The following is a 27,844-nucleotide window of genomic DNA, read 5'->3' on the forward strand; positions in this document are numbered from 1 at the left end:
CCAGCATGCGCGGAAAGGAGCAGGGTTATTTAATTCCCTTCCAGCTGGGAAAACAGATCAGCCTGTTGATATTTGCCATCCCTAATTACTAACTACTTCAGTGCCTCAGCTTCCCCATGTGAAGTCTTGAGAAGTGGAATTCATCTGCCCGTTGGGAGAAGTGCTGTATTTTTCTCTGTTATTTATTTCATCTTTTTTTTTATTGTTGATTCTCCCCCATGCTGCTTTCTTTGCTCCTAGTTTACCGAAGCCTTTGAACCCCCTGCAGATGGCTGAAAGCAAATCTGAATATTCAAATTGTTATCAGCTGCCCACCAGAAGGGACTGGCTTAGCCTGGATCACAACTATCTCCCCCTGTCACACACTGGCCTACAGGAAAAGGTGGGGAGATTCTGGAAGATTTTCCATATTGTTTTATAACGAAAGGACTGGCCACCCCACAGAGACAGACGGGACACACACACACACATCCTGGTTCTACCTGGGAAATTATTTGAGGCATACGAAATGAAGAGCAAGAGAAAATAAAAAGGCAGAATCAGTATAAAATGTGTAAAAAACACTTGGAAGGGGGATATAGAAAACCTCCCTGTTTTCCTCCACTGTGCTTCCAACATACTCCCAGACTGGCATTGCTACACTGGAACACTTACCCTCTCTCTTTTTTCTTTTTGTAAAGCAAATCCAAATAATTGCTATGCTTGCTATGCACAGTTGCAGGTATAACAGCATCTACACATCACGTTCCTCACTCGATAGCAAATGCAACACTATAAAGTGTTGGGATATTTGAATCATTGCTGTGCATCACATGCATAATTAGTTTAATTGTGCAGCAACTTGGGCAATTAAACTGCCACTTTTTAAATGAATCCGACAGTGATGATGCAGTTTCCACTTCCGCAGTGAAAATCAGAGATGCAAGGCATCCCTCCACTTGCAAAAAGAACAGTTTTGTTAACAACAACAAGAACTTTATCATTTGTACCCCACCCATCTAACTGGGCCACTCTGGGCAACTTCCAGAATGTACAAAAACAGATACACACACACACACACACACACACACACTCACTCACTCACTCACTCACTCACACACACACGTATGTATATAATGGATATCAATTCCATTCAATTTAGGCTTCATCCATATCTGGCTTATAAACTAAGCATGTGAGGCTGTGATTTCACATGCCTTTCTTTCCTAATCTTCTCCTTCAACCAGGCTGCAAGCATCTGCCATTCTACAGAACTGCACTTTCCCTCTGTGAAAAGCACAAATGCTTCACTGCTCTTTCTTGTGAAGAAAACAAAACCAAGGCCAGCAGCAGCCCAATGCCCAGGAAGAACCATAAAAATAATAAACCAAACTTCACAGGCCAACACTTCACAGGAAACCCTACAATAATATATGAACCTGACATACCTGCCCAGGAAGGAACAGTTCTCTTTAAAAGCCAGGAACTCATCTTGGATTGAAAGCTGCCATTTCGAAGCATTTATATTATGGATTTATATTAAGGACTCCAACACAAGTTTCATCTGTGACAGTGAACTTATAAAAAAGTGGGTGTTGCTATAGCTTCAACTCTCTTGTAAGTCACACTCTGTACAGTCACAGCAAGCACTAGCTGCTTCAGGTGGCCATCTCACTCTGCCTAATGGTAGGGCTGGAAGATAACAATTCAGTGCACCACCACATACGTTCATTTACCTGTGTGTGGAAGCACAAAGCTCCTCACTTCTCTCCTTGATGAGTGTGTGCCATTCTATTTTGGGGAACAGTATGCTCCTCCGTAACTGCTTTACCCCCATTTAATCCTATCTTCTTTGTAACCAGCCCCACCTGCATGGGAGTAGATGTGTGTTGAGTTACGAGCCCAAAAGACTTGCACATGCGAGAAGTAGCGATTGATATGGGAGGTGGACAGCGGCCTCCCATTCAAGGGAACTGTCCAGCTTGCTGCAGCGTATGCACGCTTGAGCATCATTCAGAGGGAAGAGGGAAGAATGCTTTGCACATGGGCAGCTGTACCCAGTGCTTGTGCCAAGCTATTCTGTACCTTAGGCAATGCTAACTTCTTGCACACACACACCCCTGCCCAAAATGGCTAACTTTAATTTTCAAAAATGAATCTCTTGTAGAAATGATAGAAAAAGTTCAAAATAAAAAATAAAAGTGAAATATTATCAGAAATGTATAAGCTATAATGAAAGCTAATCTATAAAATGGTGCTCCTCAAAGGTAATAACGGCACCTCTTTGAGGACTGTGCCCAAGGCGGCTGCCTAGTTGCCCTAATGATAGCACCAGCCCCAGCTGTTCCCATGAAGAGACTGATCGTGCCCATTTTTTCTGCAGCCCCGTGAGCCATAATGCCCAGCGTGTGTATGCAGATAGTGATTAATAAATTGAAATTAACCCCAGTAAAAATGTGGTGATAATAAATTCACAAATACCTGCAATAAAGGTTATGATATAATGTTAAGGATCATAGGCATAGCCGGGGAGGGACTGCCCCCCAAATCAAGTAAATCAATAAAAATACTTAAGTAGCTGAGGTTCAGCACCTACTAAAGAAGGCAAGGCCTGTCTCCAGCAGAAGGGGAACTCAGCACAGACAGCTAGATGGTGCCCTGGGGTTGTCTGTTGCCAAAGCATCATTTGAGTCTGGTTACATGGAGCTGTCCAAGGTGCTACCCGGAGCTTAAGTTTGTGTTCCCAGAACCAGAATTTAGCCCTAAGTTATTCTGACTTGAATAGAAATTGAATTCTGCTTGCTTTGCTTCTCTGGCTGGCCTTGCCAAAACTGGAACTCTTGCCTGGAACCCCCTCTCCTTGATCTGGAACCCCACCTGCCTGAGACCACCTGGGACAAAACACTGTCTAATTTTCCATGTGTGGTGTCAGAAAATCTTAAGTGTATAGATTTCCTGTGATTTAACACTCTATTCTTTGATTCATTTAATTGAAGCACAATCAAGTGACCACATACAGAGCTGGGAAAAATAAAAGAAACCATCTTTCTATCTAAAAAAGGTATGGGGAGGTGGGCTGTAAGCTAACAAAGAACAGATTAGAAGACCATTTTCGTACACTTCGTTACAGAAGCAGCATTTTAGACTTTGAGATGATTGACTAGTGATTTTCCCACCATTTGTTCAATAACAAAGAAGCTGTGATTAGCTTAAGGACGGTCCCTGTTGTTCAAGAGGAAGACAAGGGAAGTTTTTCAAAGAGCAAGTACTCAGCCTCTGTCACAAATCTATGCAAGTGACTTTGTTGGCAAAGTGAACCACTTTGTTAATATAAGGGTTTCCACAATGAATTATAGACAAAATGCTACCTGTTTCCCTGGCAATGCATTATGCACCATCAGCACGTGAATCTTCTCAGGATGACTGTAAGAACCTTGCTCAGGTGGGTCTGCAGCCAGCCAGTTGTGTTCCAGTTCAATGGAATGCAAAACTATAAGTTTGGCCGCAGCTTTTTCTTTTACAAAACTGTCTTGGGTATAATTGATGACCACAAGGCTCTTGTGACTATTCTGTTTTTGACATTATGTAGCTGAAATGATTATGTGGCTCAAACTGCTATCTAATATACCAGATTCTTCACTTCAAGGACATGCTGGCATAGCCTGTATGGAGATAACTTTCTCTTGGGTCAAAGGATGACCACGTTTTCCAAGCCAAATATCAAAGATTCAAATGCAGCAAATTTTGGGACCCTAATCAAAGCAGAATTCTCACTTGCAAAAGGATATGTACCGTATTTTTCACTCTATAGGACAAACTTTTTCCCCTCCAAAAATTAAGGGGAAATGTGTGTGCATCCTATGGAGCGAATGTAGGCTCCTTGGCTTCAGCGATAGCAACGTGAAGCCTCCGAAGTGCAGAGGGAGCGCTCCCTCCACGCTCTGGAGGCTTCATGTTGCTTTCGCTGGAGCCTGGAGAGGGAGAGGGGTCAGCTTCGGGTTCCTTTTGCTGAAGCTAGGAGAGCAAGACTCTCCTGGCTTCAGCAGAGAGGGAGAGCTGTGCAGCGCCCTTCAGCGAAGCGGGAGGAGAAATGGAAGGGGCTCCATTTCTCCTGCCACTTCGCTGAAGGGGTGCTGAGCAGAGAGGGGGAGATTTTTTTTTCTTGTTCTCCCTCTCTAAAACAAGGTGCGTCCTATGGTCGGGTGCGTCCTATAGAGCAAAAAAGTACGGTGATTCTTTGCCATTTGGCAGCTGGGTGGGGTGCAATGGGAACATGGGGACATTGCTAAGGGAAATAGGGCAGTGCCCCCTCATCCAAACCAAACCAAATCACACTTAGTTGACTATGTGGGGCAGAACACAGACTGCAATGAGCATTCAAGTGATTGTCCAAACCTGCATGTACCATTCAGCATGAGATGATTGGAAACTGAGGCTGACACAGAGTCAAAGGATCACCTGAATAGGCTCAACCGCCTTTCACACATCAAATGCATCTAGAGTCCAAGCAAGTTCTATCTTCATTGTCTATCCCTCCTTTTTCTTGTGTTGAGATTTTCTCTTGTGCTCAGCTATTCCCTCCCTCCTTCCTGCTTTCCTGGGGCTATCTGCTGAATTCCACACACGCATGCACAGACAGGGATCAATCCGAGGCTGACTCGCCTTCAGCTTATCTCTGCTCCAAATGATTGATTTTCCCTCTTTAAGGGTAATTTGCTGGTGAATTCCATGTATTGCAAAAACCCCTGTGAAATCTAATTCATTCCGATTGGCAGCTAGCACTTTTGGGAAAGAATACTACAGAGTCGTCCATTATTCTTTACGGTTATGATCCATGTAATGCATTTATACTGCATATGTGTGAATTTTAATGCACGCGCGCACACGCACACACACACACACACACACACACACACACACACACAGATACACTCATATATATAAAATAATCTGCATGTCAAGACAGTAATTATATGATGGAGAGCTCAAAGGCTTGCCACTATTTTGTGACACTTTGTTTGCTCCTAATAAATATATTATCCAACTGTGAATTTTGGAGTGGCTGGCTGTGATGTAACTTAAATCTTAATACTAACAAACACAGTTTGCATAAGTCCAGTTCTGACTCACCACAGAAATCTCTTTTCCCCAGTCTGAGGAATGTAAAAAATGGGAGAAGGAAAAAAGGAGGAGAACTCCCTTGGCCCCTCCAGTCTTCCAGAGATGTGCCCTGCCTTGAAATGTACTGGGAAATGGTATGACCATTCATCATTCTGGTTGGGCCTGATGGGAGCAGGAATCCAACAACATATGGGGGGTGCCACAGGCTCTTCGCCCCTATACTCAGGCTGTGAAATTTTGGACAGGGGGACTGATTTCTGGCTTTTCAATTTGGGACATGATCTTGATTCTGTAAAGGAAGTATCATAGCAAATAATGCAACTATTTGCATTATAGCAGTCTCATTAAAGTTTCCAATGTATAGAATGATTGGATATGGAATCAAGCCATTGTGGTGCAATGAATGGAGCTCAAATCCCTGTCAAGCTATGATGAAACTCTGCAGGTGCCCTTAAGCGACCACTGTTTCTTAGCCTAATCTACCTCATGGAGGTTTTGCCAGAATAAAATAAAATGACCCCATTTATGCTGCCCTGTGCTCCACAGTGAAAGGAGAGATATGCATGTCAGCATATTCCTTCCTCTAAGGTATTCAGGCCAGTCGTTCTCTCCCAGGTTAATCTACCTCACAGGGTTAGTGTAATGCTAAAAGGTAAAGCGAGTGTTTGCCACAACCCTTACCGCCTTGGAGCAAGGAGATTATAATAAACAAATGAATACATCAACATCTCATCACTTGATGGAATGTCAATATGGCCATTTACTTATCACATTTTTTTAAAAAAGCCTACCCTTTCCCTGAGGAGTTAAGCGTTGTGGCGAATGCTTGATTCTACAGTACTTACTGTAGAATTCTGTAATTCTGAACTGCCCACACTTTATTGTGGCAGAGGCAGAATAATTACCCCACTATATGGCTTTGTGATGGGAGCTGAACTCTTGTGTTCAGTTATTGGCCATTTCTCTGCCAGAAATATGTCAACACAAGTCATGGGATTCAGAGAATGACAACAACAGTCTGTAAGAGATTGAAACGGTGAGGAAGGATCAAAACAACTTACATGTATGTATATCATGACTAAACTTCAGTATTAATTCATTTCAAAGTTAAAAAATTGAACTTCCATTTTACAGAAGGAAAAACATTTCTAAAAGCATATTTTGTTTCCCCTAAAGCTGTTGCTAAAAACAACTAAAACTTGTCTTGATCTCAATTGTCTCGCCATATATTTATTTAGTTGCTTTCGCTGGTGAATTGAACAATTCTCTTTCTGCCCTTAAACAAATGAACTAGGCCAGCTCCTGCTTGAATGCTGAAATACTATGATAGGTTCTGTCAGATATGTCCCTGTAAATCTGTGTGTCTTAAATTTTTCTCCCTGTCTTACTTATTGGATTGTTCTTCTAAAAAACCTCTCCTCTAGCTGTCCACTGTATGAAACACAACTGTCCACTGAAAAATACAATGCTCTGTGGAAATGACAATGTGAAATGTTCATTCCTTTCAGAAGCCATCACATTGGTCTAATCATGGGATAGTTGTTCTCTCCATCTTCTCACTGTCAAAGTTCTGTTGTTGTCTCCCCATAAGTTATGTGGGCCCAAATATGGCACCAACATGTTTCACAACATGGTTTTTGTACTCGGCAGCAGCTTTCTTTATACTCGTGGAAAGGAGGTTTGTCACACTCAGGGCTGCTAAAGCACTGCTTTTCCACAATTAGCAAGAAGCTGAATTAAAGCAGAGGTTCCACACAAGAACTCAGTGCTATATTACCTACCAACACACTTTCCAGTAGTCAAGATCCTCCTTTGATCTTTACTCACAAGCAAGTCTGATTCTGTGAGGTTCCCAGCAATGTTAACTAACATGTTCCTTCTTGTAGGAACTGTTTAAATAATGGCACCCGAGTCCTTAAATGCCTTGACAGAACTTTGCCTGTCTACATTAGACAGGACTGTGCGTGAAAACGACGTTTTATTTTATTTTTAATCACCACAATCAGTTCTGGAAGGGTGGAGGAGACAACAGAGAAAACACTGAATGCATCAGGCTGCATGCCACAGCACCCTCAAATCCAGAGAAAGAGGAGACCCTCTAGACTCCAGAACAGCATGGAAAGTGCCAAAGGGGCGGCAGCAAAATATGATCTTTTCTTTGACAAGGGAATTGTATAATTTTACATTACAGTCGTACCTCCACTTACATATCCCTCTGGTTATGTAAACTTTGGGATATGTAAATGGCAAACCTGGAAGTACGTTTCCAAGTTTTGCCATGCACGCATGCATAGAAGTGGTAGACCACTTCTGTGCATGCGCAGAAGCACTTTACCACCACATGCATGTGTGCAGAAATGGTCCCTCTGGTTGCAGAAACCTCAGGATCTGACCGGAGCTCCAGAATGGATCCTGTCCGCAATTGGAGGTACCACTGTATATCACATGAAAAGCAAAAGGAGGGAAAACAATGTACTTGCTCCCCGCCCCCCTCTCTCTCACACACAGTGTAAATTATCAACTTGACCAGTGGCAGCAATCCATTAATGCGATAATGGGAGAAGTTTGGTGCACATTTTAATGACAGTTCACCTAATTCATAGTTCTTCAAACAACATACCAACCAAAATGTAGCTATCCTTCAAAACTCACATATGTGATGCAGCTCCCCAACCAAAAACTGTCTACAAAAAATTATTGAGTTGATCAACATGGTTTTAATTGATTACTCTAATTCTTTGACTCACTGTGTGTGTGTGTGTGTGTGTGTGTGTGTGTGTTTTGTCTTAATCCTAAACAAACAAGGAATGGTGGTACTGTAGTTCTGGGTCTCACTTGCAAGACAATTGCCTCCATTTTACATTTCGAGTATCTTAGAAATTATTGCTGTTTATATATTTATTTATCATTGCTGGGGGGAAATTGCTGGTGGGCTTTAACAGCCAAACATTTCCATTCCTGAATGGCCAAAAGACCATTTTCCCACATACATTCAGGGACCACTGAGTTGATAGTACCAACGCGTAGTGAAAATACAGTTGCAAACATTGGGTTGGATCTAGACTTCAGTTCCTCCAGCAGGAGCATCTGAAGATGAAGCTCTGCTTAGGGCTCAAGGTCCTCCCCTCCCATTACACCCCATAGCATCACCTCTAACACTTTCAGAACAGTATGAGGAGGTGATGATGTGGGTTGCAGAGGGAGTGAAAAACTGGCCAAAAGAAAAGAAAGTAGCCTCCTTGCTATCTCTGCTAGCAAGTTGGATTAACAGTCTTTCATGAGTAGAAGTCAAAGTCTGTGGTCTAAGTCCAAATTCAGCCTCCCTCCCACCCCTACCTATCGAACAGGACATGCACTCTCTGCTAGAGCCCTCAATCATTTGCTAAAACAACACAAGAGAAATAAGCACTATCAAAATCAGTTCAAGAAAACTGAAACTATTTTAAAAAGTACACAAAAGCAAATGGGAAATGTGAGAAAAACAGGAAAAAGTAAACCAAACTATTCAGCCTAAATGGGTTTCTGATATGTTAAACATGTTTTCTTGAGATGTAGCACCAACAATAAAGAGGCAGGTAAAATGATCCTGCACCTTCCGTAAAGGAAAGGTTCATTAGTATTCACTATACCGATATAGTTTCTGTTTTGGTGTGGCGGCTGGGGAGAGGCAGGGATGCTTTTCAGCAGAGTAAATAAATTATTTCAGCAAGATTCTAAAAATGATTCTCATTTTCCCCAAGAGGCCTTTTCAGATGAGTAATCCTGCCATTCTATATGCATGCCCATTGTGAGCGCCTGCGTCATTCCCCCTTTCCAGCATCACAGTTTCACAAGTACTAATATCTATTTATGCCCCTGCTAGGAAGCAGCATCTATATGCTGACTGCAGCGCTTCTTTCAAATTCTTCCTTTCCAAAGCAATTGTCTCAGTTTTACATGCGCGTGGGTTTTTGTGTTGTTTTGCAACTCTTGAAAACTACATTTCCCAGATGCTTTGGGGAGTCTCTAAAGCAGCATTTGGTTCAGCAGTAGCATATACTTTGATAAAAGATTCACTGTCTAACCAAAAGAAAGATCATCATAAGTGCTAAGAAGCATAAGGTGGTGACACCTTAATGTTTTAATTCCTAAGTGATCCTTTAAAAAGGTAAAGGTACCCCTGACCATTAGGTCCAGTCGCAGACGACTCTGGGGTTGCGGCGCTCATCTCGCTCTATAGGCCGAGGGAGGCAGTGTTTGTCCGCAGACAGCTTCCAGGTCATGTGGCTAGCATGACTAAGCCACTTCTGGAGAACCAGAGCAGAACACGGGAACGCCGTTTACCTTCCCACTGGAGCGGTACCTATTTATCTACTTGCATGTGCTTTCAAACTGCTAGGTGGGCAGGAGCAGGGACCGAGCAACAGTAGCTCACCCTGTCACGGGGATTCGAACTGCCGACCTTCTGATCGGCAAGTCCTAGGCTCTGTGGTTTAGACCACAGCACCACACACCCATCATTTTGATTGTGGGAGGCCATGAGCACCCAATGCTGTGAAAAATAATGACTTTACATATTTTAATAAGTGAAAATGATTCTTCCCCACCATAAAATATGCAAAGAATGTGAACTTTCTTAAGAGAAAGTGTGCAGGACTGCCACACAACAAATGATGATCTGCCATTCTTTTGTAACAAATGAGCGTTCACCATTTTCCTTGCAGCATAATGTACATTATTAAAAAACAAAACAAAAATTTCACGATGTTTTATCTAGCTATAGTTAAATAAGTAAAACTGCAGGGTAAATTAAATTAACCCTCCAGGAGCAAATACACAGGAAATGTCTGTCATATTGTTTCTAGTAAATACTGATGGAAGATAGCATATGATAGCAAAGCAGAAAAGGTTCTCCTTTTGAGATATCTCCATGAGATTTCAACAGTCCTTTAAAGCAGATATTGTAGATTGTGTCATGGTCATAGGGTTGAATGTAGCACAGGAAATGAGACATGAATTGCGTGAGCCAAATATGTGGAGTAATTGAAGAGCATAACTCCAGGGCTTTGGGAGGGGGAGAAGTAATGGAATTCCTAAGTGAAATGGCCCATTGCTGTAATAAATACAAGCTATTTTAATGGCTCCAGAGGAAAAGCCTGTGATATTGCAGGCAAGTTGTACTGGAGGAATCCACAGGCAGTGAAAAATGTGTGCTTGTGATAGGGAGAGCACATATGTGAAAGTCTTAGGTCCAATCACAGAGAAAACAGTGTTTCTAGGAAGTTCCAAGAAGAGAATTGGCAGTGAGAAGAAACCCAAAGAACGGAGCCATCTGGAGGGAGAGAGATAAGACTTTACAACCCAATACCTGGAAACAGGTGTTATTAGCTAACTTCCATGTTAATATAAGTGGGACCAAGAAGTGGATCCCACCCATGACATCATACATTCCATTGTGCCCTTACAGAGTTAACATCTGTACAGAGGAGGACTCTGTGTGTGCAGTTGTACACAAGAAGGCTTCCATAGACAGAATTAAGGTTCCTGGTTCCATGGAAGACCTTATATATATACACACACAAACACATATGCAAAGGCTCCCTTCCTACAGACATTCACACTGTAGGTGCAGACATCAGGGGAATATCTGGGCTGCTCAGAATGACTCCAATCCTTGTTAGTGACACAAAAGCTACTTACATCTGAAAGAGGCTACTGTCATCATAACACTCAGGAGTGTCACAAGGTTGAACCAAAACAGTTGGTGCATTTCTATTGGACCCAAATATTGTGGTATGAAAGAGAAATAAAAGGCCACCCCTCTACTTAAGGAAGAGATTACAAATATCTAGTTATGTGCTAGTATTCTTTTCTGTCTCATTCTCCTCACCTAATTTTCTTGGAAATAGTTAATGCTCCACTTTGACAATTCCAAAGTTCTTAGCTAGAGAATGAGGTGATGTCAGTGTGAGAACCATAGATGAAATTCTAAGCTCCTTGGTGTCAGCCAGAATTTCTAATTCTTGTAGATACATTTGAATGTAAATAGCCATTTTATGCATTCAAGATAAAAATGAACCCAAGGAAGAATTCTGATGAAACAACCCAAGCTTTCAATTCCATAGACTGGTGATTGTCACCAGGAAAGGGGGGGGGGGAGAATCTCAATTTATAAACACAACTTGAGAAAGGAAGAAATTCATTTGCACAAAAGTGGCAACTGTGCTTGCTAGAACTCATCAGCTACATTGTCCTCATCTTACAGAAGGAAATAATACTCTATGGGCTGAGAAGATGCAAGTTTTGAAAAATACTCAAACTGTTCTCCACATTTCATGGTTATCTTGCACAGTTTGCCCCAGTTAATATTGGCACATTTTGCAATTTGTCTCCTTGCACTGAAGGATTATTTAGTATTATATAGTTGATTGCAATTAAGATGGCAAATAGTTAAAATGCAGGAATGCAACCTACACTAGGCAAATAGCATAATAAATTATGGGTTATAACATGACTGTCCAACTTTAATTAAGGTTTCAGAAAAAATAAATACATAAACACATAAATAACTACCAACAAAACAAAAACAAAAAATGGGATAGATATAAAACTGGACGGGGCATCTTTTTCATAAACGTGAAGACTATTTTGTACATATAAACAACAGAGTTAACACGAATTACATGTGTATTGCTTACCCAAGGTGATGCTACATGTACAGTAAAACTGAACATAGCAACAAGAATTTTTCCAAGTCACAATTTCAATTTAATGTACAATGCATTATATGCCTTTGTAAAAATTGGCTGACGTTCAGCCTTAAAAAGCAATGCAATATTTCTAATTTTAACTATATGTATGAGCAGTGATGTAAGATGCTGTACATATTCATAGCTAATGAACGATGCCATGGATGTTAGAAAAATATGGACTTTGTGTATTCATCCTTTTAAAAGCTGGTTTTCTACTTATTGTTTCTATGGTCCTTGTAACTTGTTATGTTGATAATACAGATATGGAAGTACTAAGGTGGCTAAAGAGTCCTTATCCAATTCTAACGTAAAATAAAAAGAAAACAAGAATACCAGGAACAAACTTAAGAAGGCAGATTTTTTTCACATATATATATATATAAATCTCAGTAGAAGAGGCATTTAATCTTGTTTTGTTTCCCCATGTCTTACCTCATCTTTATCCTGCACTTGGATGAAAAGAGGAAGAGCAAAGCCCACCTGGGCTAGTTCAGGAATAGCCACACTATACTCTGAACTGTTGAACTCAGGGGCGTTGTCATTTATGTCAATGACAAGAATGTTGAAGGTAGTCACCACTGAAGCATTGGAAGGTGTGCGGTCATCGTTTAGTTCTGTCCCCTGTAGGAAGGGAAATTGGAAAGGGGAAACACTGTTATTTTGGGATTTTTGCATGTTGTTTATCCAGCATGTGACTATGTTGAGAACCACACCTTGAAGGATTAAAATAAATAAACACAATCTTATAAACAGAGAGAGAAAGGAAATCCATTTTTCTTCAAACAAGGGAAAAGGAATGGGAATTTACCCTGAGCAGTAGGAAAGCAACTGATACTGTATTAGAGGGCAAAGAAGCATGAGGTGAAGCTAGTTTGGCAATACCAGATGCACACCCACCCACCCACATTTTACTCCATCAAGATTTTCCATTTAAAAAAGAAGCATGGGATAAAAGCCAGAGAGCTCCATGCCTAATTTAATTTGGCTTGAAAAGTCAAGATTCTGCAAGCAATCTTTTTTGGGGGGGAGAGGGATCAATGTAAATGAAAGCACACAGGTCTTTATTTACTGTATTTTGTTGTGAACTTTGCTGCTGCTTTAAGATAGCTGTATCAGCCTGCTATTTTGGTCCTAGGCACCACTTTATATTTTATAATTTATTTTGTTTATTTTGTTTTAATTTTGTTTTGTGCACCGCAGTAAAAAGGAAAGATTGATAAACCAACAATAATTTTCTGACCTCTAGGCCTATTTTTCTTAGCTTAGTAAGCAGCATGGGAGGGAAGGGGAGAGGCTGGAGGATTAATTTTGGAGATGTATTTGCAGCTATGTATTGCAATATGGGGTGCTGTGAACAGGGGCTATGCTCATGCATTGTGTGGAGCAGAACAGAATGCATTATCTGGTGCTAAAAAAGCAGGCAGTGAAGGCACTGAACACAGTGCAGGGAGCTTAACCATAATTGTCTGGGAGACATGAGCCCACTTCTACTGCACTGGACTGCACCAATTTAATTGCCTTTCTGCACAGCGAAGTACTGGAAGAGGGGGGAATACAGTCTCACACTGCATAGGGCAATTGGGCAACACAGCTCTATGTAGCCAATATGACTGGGCATAAAGTAGGAATATAGGAAGCTGCCATAGAATGAATCAGATCGTTGATTCATCTGGTTCAGCACTGTCTATATTGGCTGACTGGCAGCACCTCCCCTGGATTTTAGAGGGAGGACATTTCCAGACCTACCTGGATATGTCGGGGACTGGACCTGGGATACAACCTGCATGCAAAGCAGATGCTCTACCAATGAACTATACCATTTCCCCCATGTCCTCTCACTTAACATGATCTCATCTCATTGGATATAGGATCCCTGATTGGCTAGGAATATACATTGGGTGTGGGGGAGATAATATGGTGCCAAATGAAGAGGAACATGGTCACCATGAACATTTGGTGTTTAGGAGGAGCATTTCACGGATCCAAATTCCCTTTTAACTACCTGTGAGTTTTTGAAGGAGGCCATACTTCTCAGCCATGGTTTCCTAACGTAGAGAAACTTACCTGTAGCATTTGAGCCAAATTATTCAGTGAAGACAATAAGGACCATTATTTATCTTCACCTATATAGTAGCAGACAACCAGAGCCAGAGGACAAGATGAGACCAACCAGAGGAAGCTGCCTTCTACTGAGTCAGACCATCTAAATCAGTACTGTCTACAATGACTGGGAGAGGGTCTTCTGGAGTTGTGGACCAGGAGTTTTCCTCAGCCCTACCTGTAGAGGCTAGGAAAGGAAAGCTGGGGCTTTCTGCATGCAGAACATGTGTCCTGCCACTGATCTGCAGCTGCCAGTGCATTTCCTATAGCATTTTGGTGATAGAAAACTAGACTGCAAAGTCACATGAATCTATTTAGTAGGGGTGAAGAAACTACAGCCTTTCCCCTATTTAAAAATAGATTCTGCCTTCACTTAGATTTTTCTTTAACTAAACAAAAACTGAACTAGGAGAAGAAGCAGGATTTCAGGGATAGAGATAATAGCATATTGACCATGTAGAATTCCACTGAAAGACCCTCAGCAGAGGTCAAGTGGAGTAATTGCATGCCAGTTTCCCTCCTTGACAAAGTACTGCCCTTCTAGGGGGAAGGAAGGGGATCAGTACTTCTTGGGAAACTGCCTGCCACCTCCCAATCAATGACCCCTCTAACAAATGGATTTTCTCCCCCATCCCCCACCCCTCCAGCCCAGTGGAATCCATACTACTAAATATGTTTCCAACCAGCTCGTTGGCTTGGTATTGATTTTAATTAAACACCTGTGATTGGTGCAGGGAGGGAGGGAGAAGTTCTCAGGTGCTGGAACATGGTTCTTCATGGCATTTGTTAACCAGGATGTTTTGCCCCTCTTCACTGTAATTTCTGCTCAGCATGGACAAACTTGTGTAGGAAGGCTCTGATGAGCACCACGCCATGTCTAGTAGCCATTGATGGCCTTATCCTCCATGCATTTGTCCAATTCCCCTTTTAAAGTTGACCAGTTTTGGTGACCATGGCCACACCTTGTGGTATGGAATTCCTGAGTTTAACAATGCACTGGGTAAAGAAGCACAGCTTCTTGCCTGTCCTGAATCTCCTATCATTCAGCTTGATCAGGAACTCTTATTATCTAGTTCCAGCAGGCAGTTCCATAAAATGCATTTCTCCAGGAACTTCAACTCCATAGCATTACCCAATTTGCTACCTAGGGACACAGAGATATCTAACAAATGGCCCTAGGTTTATCTAAAATCTAATAGCACTGAGTAAGGAAAAGAATAAACAGAATTGGACAAAAACAGAGCACCTAACTGTTTTGGGAAACTTACTGAAAATGCATGCAACTTCTTTTTCACATGTCTACTCTTGTCACCACTCAGTTTTATACACGTTTGAAAACTCTTCATGTGGAATGGCTTATATTATTTTTCTCCTTCACCATGCATGTCCTATTATCTTTGTTGTCCATATGTACTACTCAAGTGTTTTTGAGTTGGAGTTGTGTCTGATTGTCAAAACCAAGCAATTCCAAGTTTGTTCTAAGGAATGTTCCTGGGCAGGAAAAAATATACTTCATAATGGATCTTTGGAACCACCTGAATGTTGGAACCACTACATCATGTTGTAGCTACTGATATGATGCACATTTATTTGGACTGGATGAAGACCCAATGTCAACAGCAGGGACCTATGGATGATGAAAAATGGGTCCACTTCCTCTCAGTTGGAAATAGCATAATATGCCTCAATATCTAAATGCTTGAAGTTGGGGAAGAAAGTCATCTGAGTCTACTGACAATGACTTGTCATGAAGCTATAATATAAAGGCAAATTTTGTGTCAAAATTCAATAAATAAATGGGAGATTTAAGTTATGTGAATAAGTGAGGGAATGTGAATACTAAAACACTGATAGCAAGCATTCAGCTTCCACCAAAAGTATTTCAGTTTTGAAACTCCCCAAAATGTGTTTGTTCCTAACTACACATATCCCCAAGTAGAATGGCAATGGCAATGGCAATGATTTAGGTACAATTTCTCTCTCTCTTGGCACTCAATATTCAAAGCTATAAATTGAACAAAATTTCATGTTCCTGGGGAAATCCTCACCAATTCTAAGATTTGCACATATAAATTGCATTTCAAAACCAAAATTCTCAAAATTTATGCAGTTTCAGGTTAAACTGAAATCCCACTTTAGCTTTTGCTGCCACAACCAATGTTCCCTTCTTCTCCCTTGAAATATTCTGAAACACTTGCTCCAATACAGCCCATCTCTGACTCTCTCACCTTCACTGTAAGAATAAATCCAGCACTGTAGAAAGGATTTTCTCGGTCCAGTGGCCCATTCAGCGTTAAAGCACCACTGATGTAGTCCAGTGCAAATATACTGTTGGTGTTGCCTGACAATAAAATAAATTGAATCAGCACACATAAAACTCCTGTGCAGAAATGCATAAAAAAAGCTCAAGATTTAACATTTAGGTCAAAAACAAAACACAGTTGCAGATCAGAAAAGCAAAATGTTGTGCTGTTTGAAACCCCAGCCAGCAACAGATTTATGCCATGACTTGAAAACATTACTGAATGTATTTTAAAGACCAAACTCTATTTCTCATTGCCTCAATCTAACAAGATACAGGTTTGGAAACTGAGCTGCTGCTGCTGCTCCTCCTGATAGCATCACAAAAACTTCAGGCAGTGAAGGAGTTTCAAAGCACTCCTGTTTAAATGGAAATGTATTCATGGCTTTTGTATACACATCACTTCTGCTACTGATTATGGATCTTTGGCAAGGCACAGAGACACACATCTGCAGTTCCCTTTTAAGTATAAGGCTGGGTGTGGAGGGAGGGTAGTTTGCCGAAAGCATTCTTGACAGTATGTAGAGATGAGATCGGAAGGATGTGCAGGACATAGAGAGGGAATGGGATCCTTTCTCCTTCTCCTACTTTGTAATGCACAACCCCAACTTCAAAAAGTGGGGGACACAAGATAAAGCAGGCTAGCAAACCTGTGGAACAGGAAATCAAGGAGGTGAGACCGGGATGGGGGAAGAAGAGGTAGAGAAGTAGGAGTCCTGTTCTAATGTTTTACAGAAAACCCACCCAAAAGGGTGGAATTCCCCAATTTCAAACTTAAACGCTAACCTATTGCTCAGTCACCACAGGGATCAAACCTAGAGCCCTGTAGATCAGGCACTGATTGCCTACTGCTTATACTGTTGAAAGTCAAAAAAAGAAAAGGGGAAAAAAGAGGATTATGTTATAAAGTTTTCGTTTTTTAAAAAAGGTTAGAAATAGGGCAGGAAGTTTCTTGGGGATATCATGAGGACAAGTCAATCAGTTCTATGTATGGCTGGCTTCTGCGTAAAACTTGCACACACATTTCCTTCAGAACTCAGCCCTGGAGAAGAAAAGACATAGTGAAGAAGCTTTCAGATTTGTTTCATTCCTCAAGACTTATATATGACTTCACATTTTAGAAGACAAAGGTGTGGGGGAGAGGAAGAGCCTGCCACCTCCCCCCATTTTATTCCCAACCCCCCCCCCCCTAATACATGCACACTTGTTGCTACACATTTCCTTTCATGTCCGAACCCCCACCTTCCTCTCTTTATGAAATACTTTTGTCACCCCTTATTCTATTGTTACCTCTCTTGTCAATTTCTTGACCCACTAAAAAGTCCCAGCCTGGGTTAAGTGCATTTTAGCATGTGGCTGACTGCATACTACAGAAATGTCTGATGGCTTTCAATTGGTTTGTTTGCTCCATTGATCTAACAGCAATTACACCACCTCTGCTTTCTTTCCTATAAAGAGCAAAAAAAATGCACATGGGCAACAAAGCAATCCCAGGCCTGTTCCACACCTCTGTTATTCCTCCGCCCACTGGGTTCCACAGCAGAGAAAGTAGTAACATGTTTCTTTGGGCAGCATTCACTAGTAATCATTAGAAGTCCACAGGCGGACAGGCCTGTCCTTGTAAATCCTTGTCTTGAGCCTGTAGTTGCCTTACCAGTGTGGCTGTTGCTTTCCATACTATTCTTATAATGTATGTAGTGAGGAAAGCACATGGGAGGCATTTGGAGATTTCTGTTCTACCCTTCTATTGCCTATGTACTACTCATTAGGCATGGTAACTCCCCAGACCAACACCACCAACCTCAGAGGATGAACAGAATTAGCATGGGCAATAACTGTTGTCACATGACCCTCTCCCATACCCACATGATCTCCCTGATACACAGCAGTGGGGAAGCAGCCAGGTGGAAGCTACGAGCCATGCCATTCAGGTAATCTGGTTCTTAAATGTTATAAGCTAGTGATGCTGGATACGTTTGGTTGGAAATAGGACACAGGCACACACAGATTATCAAGACACTTTCCAATTTTAATTTTTTGTTATATTTGTCATATTTTTAGTTTTTAAACTGCAGTATCAGCTCAAAGGAACAAGAATTAAAAACACGTTCATCACATTCTCTCATTTCAATCCAACTGTGCTTGATTAAGACTGTGCTCCTAAGCACACTTACTAGGAGTAAGCCTCATTGAACTCAGTGGGACTTATTTCTGACTCAGTCAACATGTTCCAAATCAGGATGCAAAGATACAAAATGCTTCTGCTACCTACATTTGCACTCTCTGCCTCTTGCAGTGTCCTGAACCTCAGTATGAAGCCTTGTTGTTCTTAGGATGCTTGAGAGTTTAATGATGGCATTGACTGTATTGTACTTGGCCAGCAAAGGACATTCTATTGTCTCTTATTTGGGCAACTTGGCATTGCTAATTATGTGCCCTCCAGTTCTGACCTGATCCTTTCCCAGTGTTGAGCTACTGGCCCTCTCAGTTGACAAACAAGTACAGTCGAACATCTGTTTATGTAACCCTCTGGTTACGCAAACTTCGGGATGCGCATGCGGCAAACCCAGAAGTATTTTACCAGGTTTTGCAGCGCGTGCGTGTGCAGAAGTGGTATGTGCATGTGCAGAAGCGGTCCTCAGATTGCGGAAACCTCGGGATCCAACCGGAACTCCGGAATGGATCCTGTCCGCAACTGGAGGTACCACTGTATTGTGATTTCACACCAGGCTACAACCTGGATTTTTCAAGCTGAAAAAATGGCAGAACAGATTGCTTTTGCATCAGGGAAAAAAAAGTAGATGTGACTGTTTTGCCTGTGCTTTAGAAGTACAAACCTGCATTGTTCATGGTTCTACTAAACAGTGTTGCAATCCCAGGAAGGTTTTTATGCAGCATGGCTTCTTATACATTATAGTCTTAAATACGCAGCATAAAATGTGCAGTACAGAATTCAAGAGATGTTTTATCTCTGTGTTCTGTATATAAGCAGACTGGCCAAGACAATCCAAATGTCTATAAGCTATAGAATATATATTTGAGTAGCATATAAATTTGTTTTTTAAGTGACTCCCACTCTGTCTTTCTCTCCCCCCCCCCTGCACATACACACTCCATACTAAATGGTGTTCTGAGGGTGGGGACATGTAATGTGACATCACACTTTGAGTTACCCCTTCCCCATGAAGGGGAGCAGCTCAGAACATTACAACACTGTGCCATACATTTTTACACTGGCAAACATCTAGCTTGAGGCTTGGCATCCCTAGTGAAAATGCCCTTGGGCACATAATCCAATAGCCCTCTTTCTTTTGTCAAAGGGACATTTGCTGCCACAACATGCAATCTTTAGACTGGCCTGGACTCATTAAACCACTAAACTTAAAGTGAATGACTTTCATGAGATGTGAAAGGGGAACGTGGCCTACACCGCACACACTAGATAATTTATTAATCAAAATGTGCTCTGTCAGGGCTCCTCTGCACTGAAATAGATGCTGTTGGATGTGGTTCATAGAATCAGCAACAGACACAGTTATCATTATATAAATAGTCCATCAGCGGCTTTGACTACCTCGCTGATCTTCACCTTGAATTCTACCCCATACAACATCCAGACAGGTGCTCAGGGCTGCTTCCCTGTAATGTCTCCCACACTGTTTTTATACAGGTTATAGACAATAGCAGGGGTGTACGTTTTGGGAGGGGAGGGCTGCCAGAAGCATCCATTGCAGCAAATAATAGTTTCACCCAAGGAAATGGCTGAGAAGTTGTAACCCAGGAGGTTAAACTAGACTAAATAAATCACTGAGTCAAAAAGACAAGGGCAGTAAGCATGTGAGTTAACATGAGGCAGGCAGCAAATTAAGATGATAGTCCATTCAGACTCAAAGGTAAATGTGCAAGGAAGGAGCAGATCCAGTAAAAGGGAGCACAGCTGCATGGCACAACAGAATAGGGATAGGGCAGTCTCCACAATGCCAAGGCAATGCAGGTCAACAGTATGAGTTGTACCTGTGTATTCCCAGGCACAACACGATATTCCCCCATGGAATGAGGTTCAGGATGAATATTTGAAATGGGTTCTGGCACAGAATGAGATAGGGCCCAGAGGGCTGAAAGAGGAAGGAGGGACCAGGCAAAATTGGATGTCTCACCTTATAAGCATTTCCAGGCTTTGTTTAATTAAATGATTAAAAATAAAAATTCCAACACTTTGGAAACATACAGCCCAACCCACAAGAAAAGCCTGTTCTTAACAATTCCCTCATTTTCTCCAGTGTACATACAACAGCTTCTATGCTGTTACATATATATTCCACATTTTGCACCATATCAACATTGAGGAGTGGGGCAGAGGTGAAACACAAATCTGTGTTTCACATCCTATAGATATATAATATCTTGTAAAGACATCAGAGTTAACAACCATGAGTTCAATTCAGATAAAATTAAATGCATTTAAATCATATTTAAATCTATGAGGCTTGTTAAATTTGCATATGTTCCACTGATTTCAATTTCACTGTGACTTCCGAACACTTACATTTCCTTCGGTTGTGTGCTATGAGATGCATCTGGGGCTCTGCCACGCAGATTCCCACAGCATCAGATTCCCCATCAGTCTCTAAGGGTAGTTCATTGCTGGGGAAAGATCTTACCATGTGATCTGCCTGTCCCACATGAATCCTGGTCAGGAATGCTAACGCTGTGGCATAAAGACCAAGCAACATGACAACAACAGCCATGTCACAGTAGTGTGTATGTATAATTCAGCCCATAGATGTCATCATTACATGGCAAACTTGCCTTCTTCACATTGACAATTTTGTTTGTATAGAATTTTTTTTTTTTTTGGGGGGGGGAATCTTACCATGATCAAAATTCCAGACTGCTACACTTTTTCTTAATACCTGCATTTATTCCTATACAAACTATTATCCACATTGCAAAGCTGTGTTTCAAAAGAAATGCCCTTTCTATATTTGTCTATATATTCCTATTAAAGTCATACTTCCGCAAATAGGACTTTGTTTGGATCCAATCCTACTAACACACACACACACACCCCACACACCCAGGGCAATATTCCAGAGGCAGCTGTCAGCTCCTCAACCCCTTGTGAAACCAGTTACTTCCTCTGCCCCCCCATACTCTCATAGTCTTTCCAGCTGTTTCAAAAGCTGATGTTGAGTTACTGTTTTAATTACTGAAGGCCATTTGTTGGTGAAGCTTTCTGAAATAAAAGGAGCCATTATAAAAGCAATATTTGCAAAGACTGTTCCCGGACTGACACTGGGCCAAAGCAATGTAACACACATTGCTAATTCTCTGCAACACTGAAATGTCTGAGGCACTTTGGTTGTAGCAACACCCAACATTTTAGCTTTTAGTCTAGTTCTATCTCATGGACATGGTAGAAATCAGATTCTGGGATAGATCATACCATCATCATAGAATGGACCATACCACTTCAGACTGGGGATGCCCTATCCCTAATCTAGGAGGAGGGTATCGAAAGGTCTGCCTGCTCTTGTGTTACTGCAACCTCATCAATTAATTTTTGTCTGAGACTCTTCAAGAAGAAGAGTTTGGATTTGATATCCCGCTTTATCACTACCCTAAGGAGTCTCAAAGCGGCTAACATTCTCCTTTCCCTTTCTCCCCACAACAAACACACTGTGAGGTGACTGAGGCTGAGACTTCAAAGAAGTGTGACTAGCCCAAGGTCACCCAGCAGCTGCATGTGGAGGAGCGGGGACGCTAACCCGGTTCACCAGATTACGAGTCCACCACTCTTAACCACTACACCACACTGGCTCTCAAGATCTGTCTTGGGATGTTGCTTGGTGGCTACCAGAGAGAAACAGAATTTCCCTGGCTGTGGAAATTCCCTCCAAATATATATTCACCTGACGTCTTTACTGTCTTTTAGACACTAAGCTATAGCCATCCTATCTGACTATTTTTTACAGCCAAAAGAAAGCATATAAACAATATAATAAATAACTAATTTTTGTTAGGTATAATGCTTCTTGTTTATATTTATAATGCTTTTTTACAGCTGTTGTTCATTTTAGATTATTTTTATCTTAACGATGGTGATATCTTAGATTATTTTATTGATTTGTGAGCTGCCTTAAAGACCGCTGTAGTAGAAAGGCAAGACACAAGATTTAACAAACAAACAAACAAATGGTTATTTTCAAAACTGGAGTAATTTAATTTCACAGGCTACAGATGAACCAATGCGTATATAATGCGTATACACCACTGTATACCAGGTTAGGTATACACCATTGCAATACTGCTGCCTCATTCTGCTTCAAGTCTAACTCACACATTTTATTTTCAGGTCCACATCTAAGTTGTGTGTTTTTAAAAAAACACACACTCTTAACAACATGGACAATAATCTCAGGAACTGGACGTGACTACCATTGTGTCTTTCCAGTCTTTCTGACAAGAAAAGCTACTGTGGTACTTTTGGGGTTTATGCTCTCTGCAGTGCCCACACCCCTTAGTCTTTATGCAATCATGTAAATTCACCTCCATTCTCACTACAGCATTGTGCAACATTATTGGAAATGTCCTGCCAGGGTTCACCAGTATGATGTTCCACAGTGTTTTATGCTGCATTTTTGGACCGTGTTTGCATGTGGTAGATAGGCAAGAAAAACTGACTCTTTCATTTTATATGGCCATTCACCCGGCTTCTCACTTTTTTTCTTGCCTTTGCTGTAAGGTTCTAAAGTCAACTCTGTTACAAGTTAGTAGACAGGGACAATAGTTGTAACACACACCTTAAGTTTTATGACTCCCACACTCCACTGGCATGGCAACGGCCATCTAAATTTAACTCCTCCCTTCATGGTTATTAATAATAGCCTGACTGCCCAACCCCATTTCTGATGTCTTTCCATCACTTGTTGCACCTTGGAAGCTGCCAGGACATCAATCTCTCTTAGCCTGAAGAGCTCCTTAAATGAAAAATCTTATCTAGAACAGGTCATGTTATATAACAAGTCACTAGCTTTGCCTGGGAAATGAAAGATGATGAGGTAGAGTCCCCGGGACAGAGGCTATCTTCATAAATCTGCCAAAAAAGGAGCTGTGGATTACATTACTGGATTAATTATCTGTCCTTCAAAACACAGCCCTGACCTCAGTGTCTGAACATCACCAGCCTAACCCAGCTTGTGAACACAAACAAGGGACTGCTTCCTCTACGGTGATATTAGAGGGGCCGTTTGCTGGTTGCACTTGAGTTTACCAAAAGGTATTCTGGGAAATTTACAAATGACCCTCAGATCTCTAGTGTTTTCCATGTGGCTCTTCTCAGTTCTGTTGTCCTTTGTGACATTTACCTTTGCTTTCATTTTAGTTGCTAGTCTCTGTATGTTTAAATGGGTTTTGAGCTGCATGCTGGCATTATGCTAAATTTAGTGAAAGCAAAGGAATCACTTGAATCCAGGTTAAGGACAGCAATTTCTAGCTCAGCGTAGATTGCATTGGGGCACATACAGTAACTCATCTTACTGATTTGAAGCAAACATCAAAACTAAAGAAACAGTTAACCTTAAAATTAATTCTTCCTTGTGGCACCTACCCACACAGAATTTGAGAATTTTTTACCATGCCCCTTTGGGATTCTGTCCAGATTTCTCCAAAAAATTCATCTGAAAAAGAACCTCCCAATTCTTTTCAAGTTTTGCTTTATGTGAAATCCAATGGTAACCTAGGGAAGTGCAAAAATCTTGCACTTGGGATAAATTCAATTCAGTTCACATTTAAATTATGTATGAACCTACATAATTTTCACTTTGAAACAATAAGCAAAGCAAAACACAGCCATCCTTTGAAACTTGCACTTCTCTGACTTTATCAATGCAGTTCTCTAGCAAAGTAATTGTGCAAAATTCGCAAACAAGACTAAGGTGTGCATAAAAATGCATATAGCAGTGGAAATTACGTTAGAATGCATTGTATTAGGGAAAATGAGTGTATTAGGCAAAATTGCATAGAAACATGTATCTTAGAAGAAATATGCTGATGAATTTGTGGAAATGTGGAGATTGAATTTAAGATTGGAAAAAATTAACAAGTGAGTGAAACTGAAACTGATTCGTCTATCCCTACTTGCCAATGAATTTCACTAGTTTTATTACTTTATTATTACTACACTTAAGATTCTGCATCTGTTTCACCTGAGTAGAAGCTCAAGCCTTCATTTTTAATTTCTCTTTAGGTGAAATTTCAGAGACAATTCTATTCCTCAGCCAAGTTGAGCCTTTTCTAGAAAAGAGGACCTTCAGCCATGTCAACCCATGAAAGGAAAATATATGGGAGTCGATAAGACAATGTGATTGCACACTTGATATCTTTGTAACTGAATCACTTGAGCTTGACCTTACTCTTTTTTTTGAAGTGGTTATGCTTCATCTTCTAGCTATAATGTTCTTCTGTCAAGTGAAAACCTTGTATTTGTAGAAGGGCTGTATATAAAAAAGTTTCTGCAGTATGTTCTGAAGCAACCAATATAAAACACAATTTGAAAATGTTGGCCTAGAATTATTATATATTTCTTCACCGCCATGCCTGTAGTTTAACAGAGAGATAATTAATTAAACTGGGGAAATAAAATCAGTATTTTTACTTTTCATTGAACATTTCGTTTGCTTTTGCTACCCTAAATTTAGCTTCAACAATTGGGGGTGGGGGAAAGCCTACAACAATCATTTTTAATATTGCTGAGTTAATTCCTAATCAAATTCATCAGCTATCTTCTGACATTAGACAGCTTTTTGCACATTTTGCAAATGTTTCCAGCCCAAGCAGAAAATATACTCACTGACCTTTACCATAATAATAGGGGATAATGACAAACTAATTATATATTTCTGGATTGACAAAAACCAGAAATGAAACTTGCCTTTGGTGCATGGATTACTGGAGCCTTCACTAACTTAAAAAATTGCCTTTTAGAAACATACAGACACTGGTGTTACGTATCATCTATACCAATAGCGAACTCAACTTTCTGAGTGCTGGTCCTTATGCAGTCAAAACAGCACCACCCAAAGGCAAGAGGGAAATATGAGTAGGCTTAGGTGAGCAACAGAGTTTGCAGAAATACAAAAACCAAAAAAAATACCTTCCCCCCACAAAACCTTTAAGGTGGTGGTGGGGAATGAAGGAGAGGGGGAACGACACCCTGAAATGAATGTTCACTGACATCTGAGATACCCAACTGTACAGCCTGCTGGAGTAAGGAGGCACAGACACTTCCTTCCTTCCTTCCTTCCTTCCTTCCTTCCTTCCTTCCTAGCTACCTACACTGTTTCCCCCCCTGACGGGACTCAAGGCGGCTTACAGATAAACATTTATTACAGAGGTAATTTTCTGGCTTTTCTGACTGCACAAAACCAGAATCCATAATAGACCCACCGGCAGAAGCAAAATACACCACAGTGGTGGGTAACTCAATTCACCACATGCCAAAATCAGATGCTCAAACTGCATGTGGCAAAATACGCCAGTAGAAATTCCCCTTTTCCTACAATAATGCTTTCTACTGAAAACTGTTGAGTTAGTATCAGTTAGTTCCAAGCAGATTTCAAAACTGCAGTTTCAGCTTGCAGACACAATCCAAAAAGAAAATGCAAAACAGCTTAATCACTTGTGGCTTTGATGTATTCTGCATGATTTTCTATGATGATAGGTGGCCTCCCCAATGTGATAGACCCAGGGGTAATGATTAAGTTATTGATGTATGTCAACAGATGCAATCATGTTTATTATGGCTGTGAGACTGACTCTTACTCTGCAGACACACAGATTCCTCAGAAGAACGTTCAGGTTATTTTGGCAATAACTCTGTTGGATAAGAGTGGTGTGAGAGAATATGGACCATTCTATTGGCCAGATAAAAGATGGTGCTGATAAACAAAACTGTTATAACCAATTCAGAAAATAAGAAATGTTTAAGGAGATGATGCATGAAGAATTATTGGCTCATGCAAGGGGCTTCACCTGCACATATGGCAGAACTTCCCCACAAGATGTTGACATGTTTCTCTAGCCTTAGGAATGGTCCCACAACAAAACTTACTATGGTAAATTGTAGTCTGAATTTATTTCATTCAAAATATCAGCTCACTAATATTCGGGTCTGGTTCCTAAGCCAAACTATGGCTCCGTATGAGCAAGCAAGTGTGTGGGTATGGGGAGCAAAAATTGTGCTTGCTTTGCTTCTTTCTGGTCCTGCGGCTGCCACACCACCAGAGGTAAACTATGGTTTGACTTAGCATTATGTGTAAACCCAGGGTTGTTGTTTTTCTCTCTCAAATTAACCCTATGCACTAATCCAAGAACAAACCTTAACTTCAGCTCATGGTTTGTTTGGAGTGACACAAACTATAAGTTCAAGTTCACATGTTGTTGTTGCTTAGTCGTTTAGTCGTGTCCGACTCTTCGTGACCCCATAGACCAGAGCATGCCAGGCACTCCTGTCTTCCACTGCCTCCCGCAGTTTGGTCAAACTCATGGATTCTTCATGGATCACTGCCTTGCCGTGGCAAAGGGGCTTGAATAACTCAGAGAAGCTATGAGCTATGCCATGCAGGGCCACCCAAGATGGACAGGTCATAGTGGAGAGTTTTGACCAAACGTGATCCACCTGGAGTAGGAACCGGCAAGCCACTCCAGTATCCCTGCCTAGAAAACTCCATGGACAAAGTTCACATGTAATGCTAAGCAAAATCATGGCTCAGCTCCTGGTAGCAAAGCAGCAAACAGGAGGAGAAGCAAAGTGGCTGTGTTTTTTGCTCTGTGTACCTACATGTTTGAGCGTACATTGCTTATGTGTTAAACCATTATGTGTGAACAGGGCCTTTGACTTCACTATGTAAACATGATCAAGTGAATTTGTCCTTGGATTTAGAGCATACCAAAGCAGGTTATGCAAGTGACTTATTTATTAAACTTGACAAATATTTGCGAACAACAGTGCAAAGTTAAAAAACAACAGCTTCAAACTCCGAAGGGAAAAAGTTACTAGTTTTATAGTGGCAGGCAGGGGAAAGACTCAGACCACTCCATAGATGTGTTTTTTCTGTCTGATCAGCTAGCAAATGTTGGCTGTCAACCGAGCTATATGATTTTGCTAGGCTGAGATCAAATGCATAATAGCGGGTGTCAAGAAAGAAGCAACACACCTGTGCCCATCCTATAATTTTTTTCACAGCAGTAAAACGTTTTTTCAAACTCAAATATAATTAATGATACTGATTATTTTTTTTAAGCTTTAAAAACAGAAACTGGCCTCTGTAGAGAAAGGGAAACACTGAAAATATTGCTTGAAGCACACTTGAGTGTTGTGAAAATAATGCATGATGCTGCAGGAGGAGGAGGAGAGAGAATAAGGAAAACCTATGAATTTCTAGCAATGTTGCCCAGCTCCAGTTTTACCAGTGCAGTTTCTACCATGGGATATTTGGATTAAAGGTTGTGATTACTGGTCTTTTGGAAGGGCCTGGAGGTTTATCACCAAGCTGCCTGCCTGGAACAGTTTCAGTGCATAAAATGGGTACAGCAATTCACAAATCCTGCA

The 27,844-nt window shown here is 41.1% G+C and overlaps 1 protein-coding gene across 1 annotated transcript in view; it reads right to left on the bottom strand.

Annotated features, from left to right (window-relative positions):
- The window catches only part of CDH23 (cadherin related 23), a 398,468-nt gene that overhangs the window by 213,647 nt on the left and 156,977 nt on the right, over positions 1–27,844 (bottom strand). The window contains exons 10-11 of the mRNA XM_079976255.1: positions 16,160–16,272; positions 12,264–12,452 (exon numbers count right to left, since the gene is read on the bottom strand). Of these exons, the coding sequence (XP_079832381.1) occupies positions 12,264–12,452; positions 16,160–16,272 (302 nt within the window). The remainder of the gene's footprint in view (positions 1–12,263; positions 12,453–16,159; positions 16,273–27,844) is intronic.

The sequence above is a fragment of the Podarcis cretensis genome (genome assembly GCF_951804945.1).
Source record: "Podarcis cretensis genome assembly, chromosome: 5".
Taxonomy (NCBI): Eukaryota; Metazoa; Chordata; class Lepidosauria; order Squamata; family Lacertidae; genus Podarcis; species Podarcis cretensis.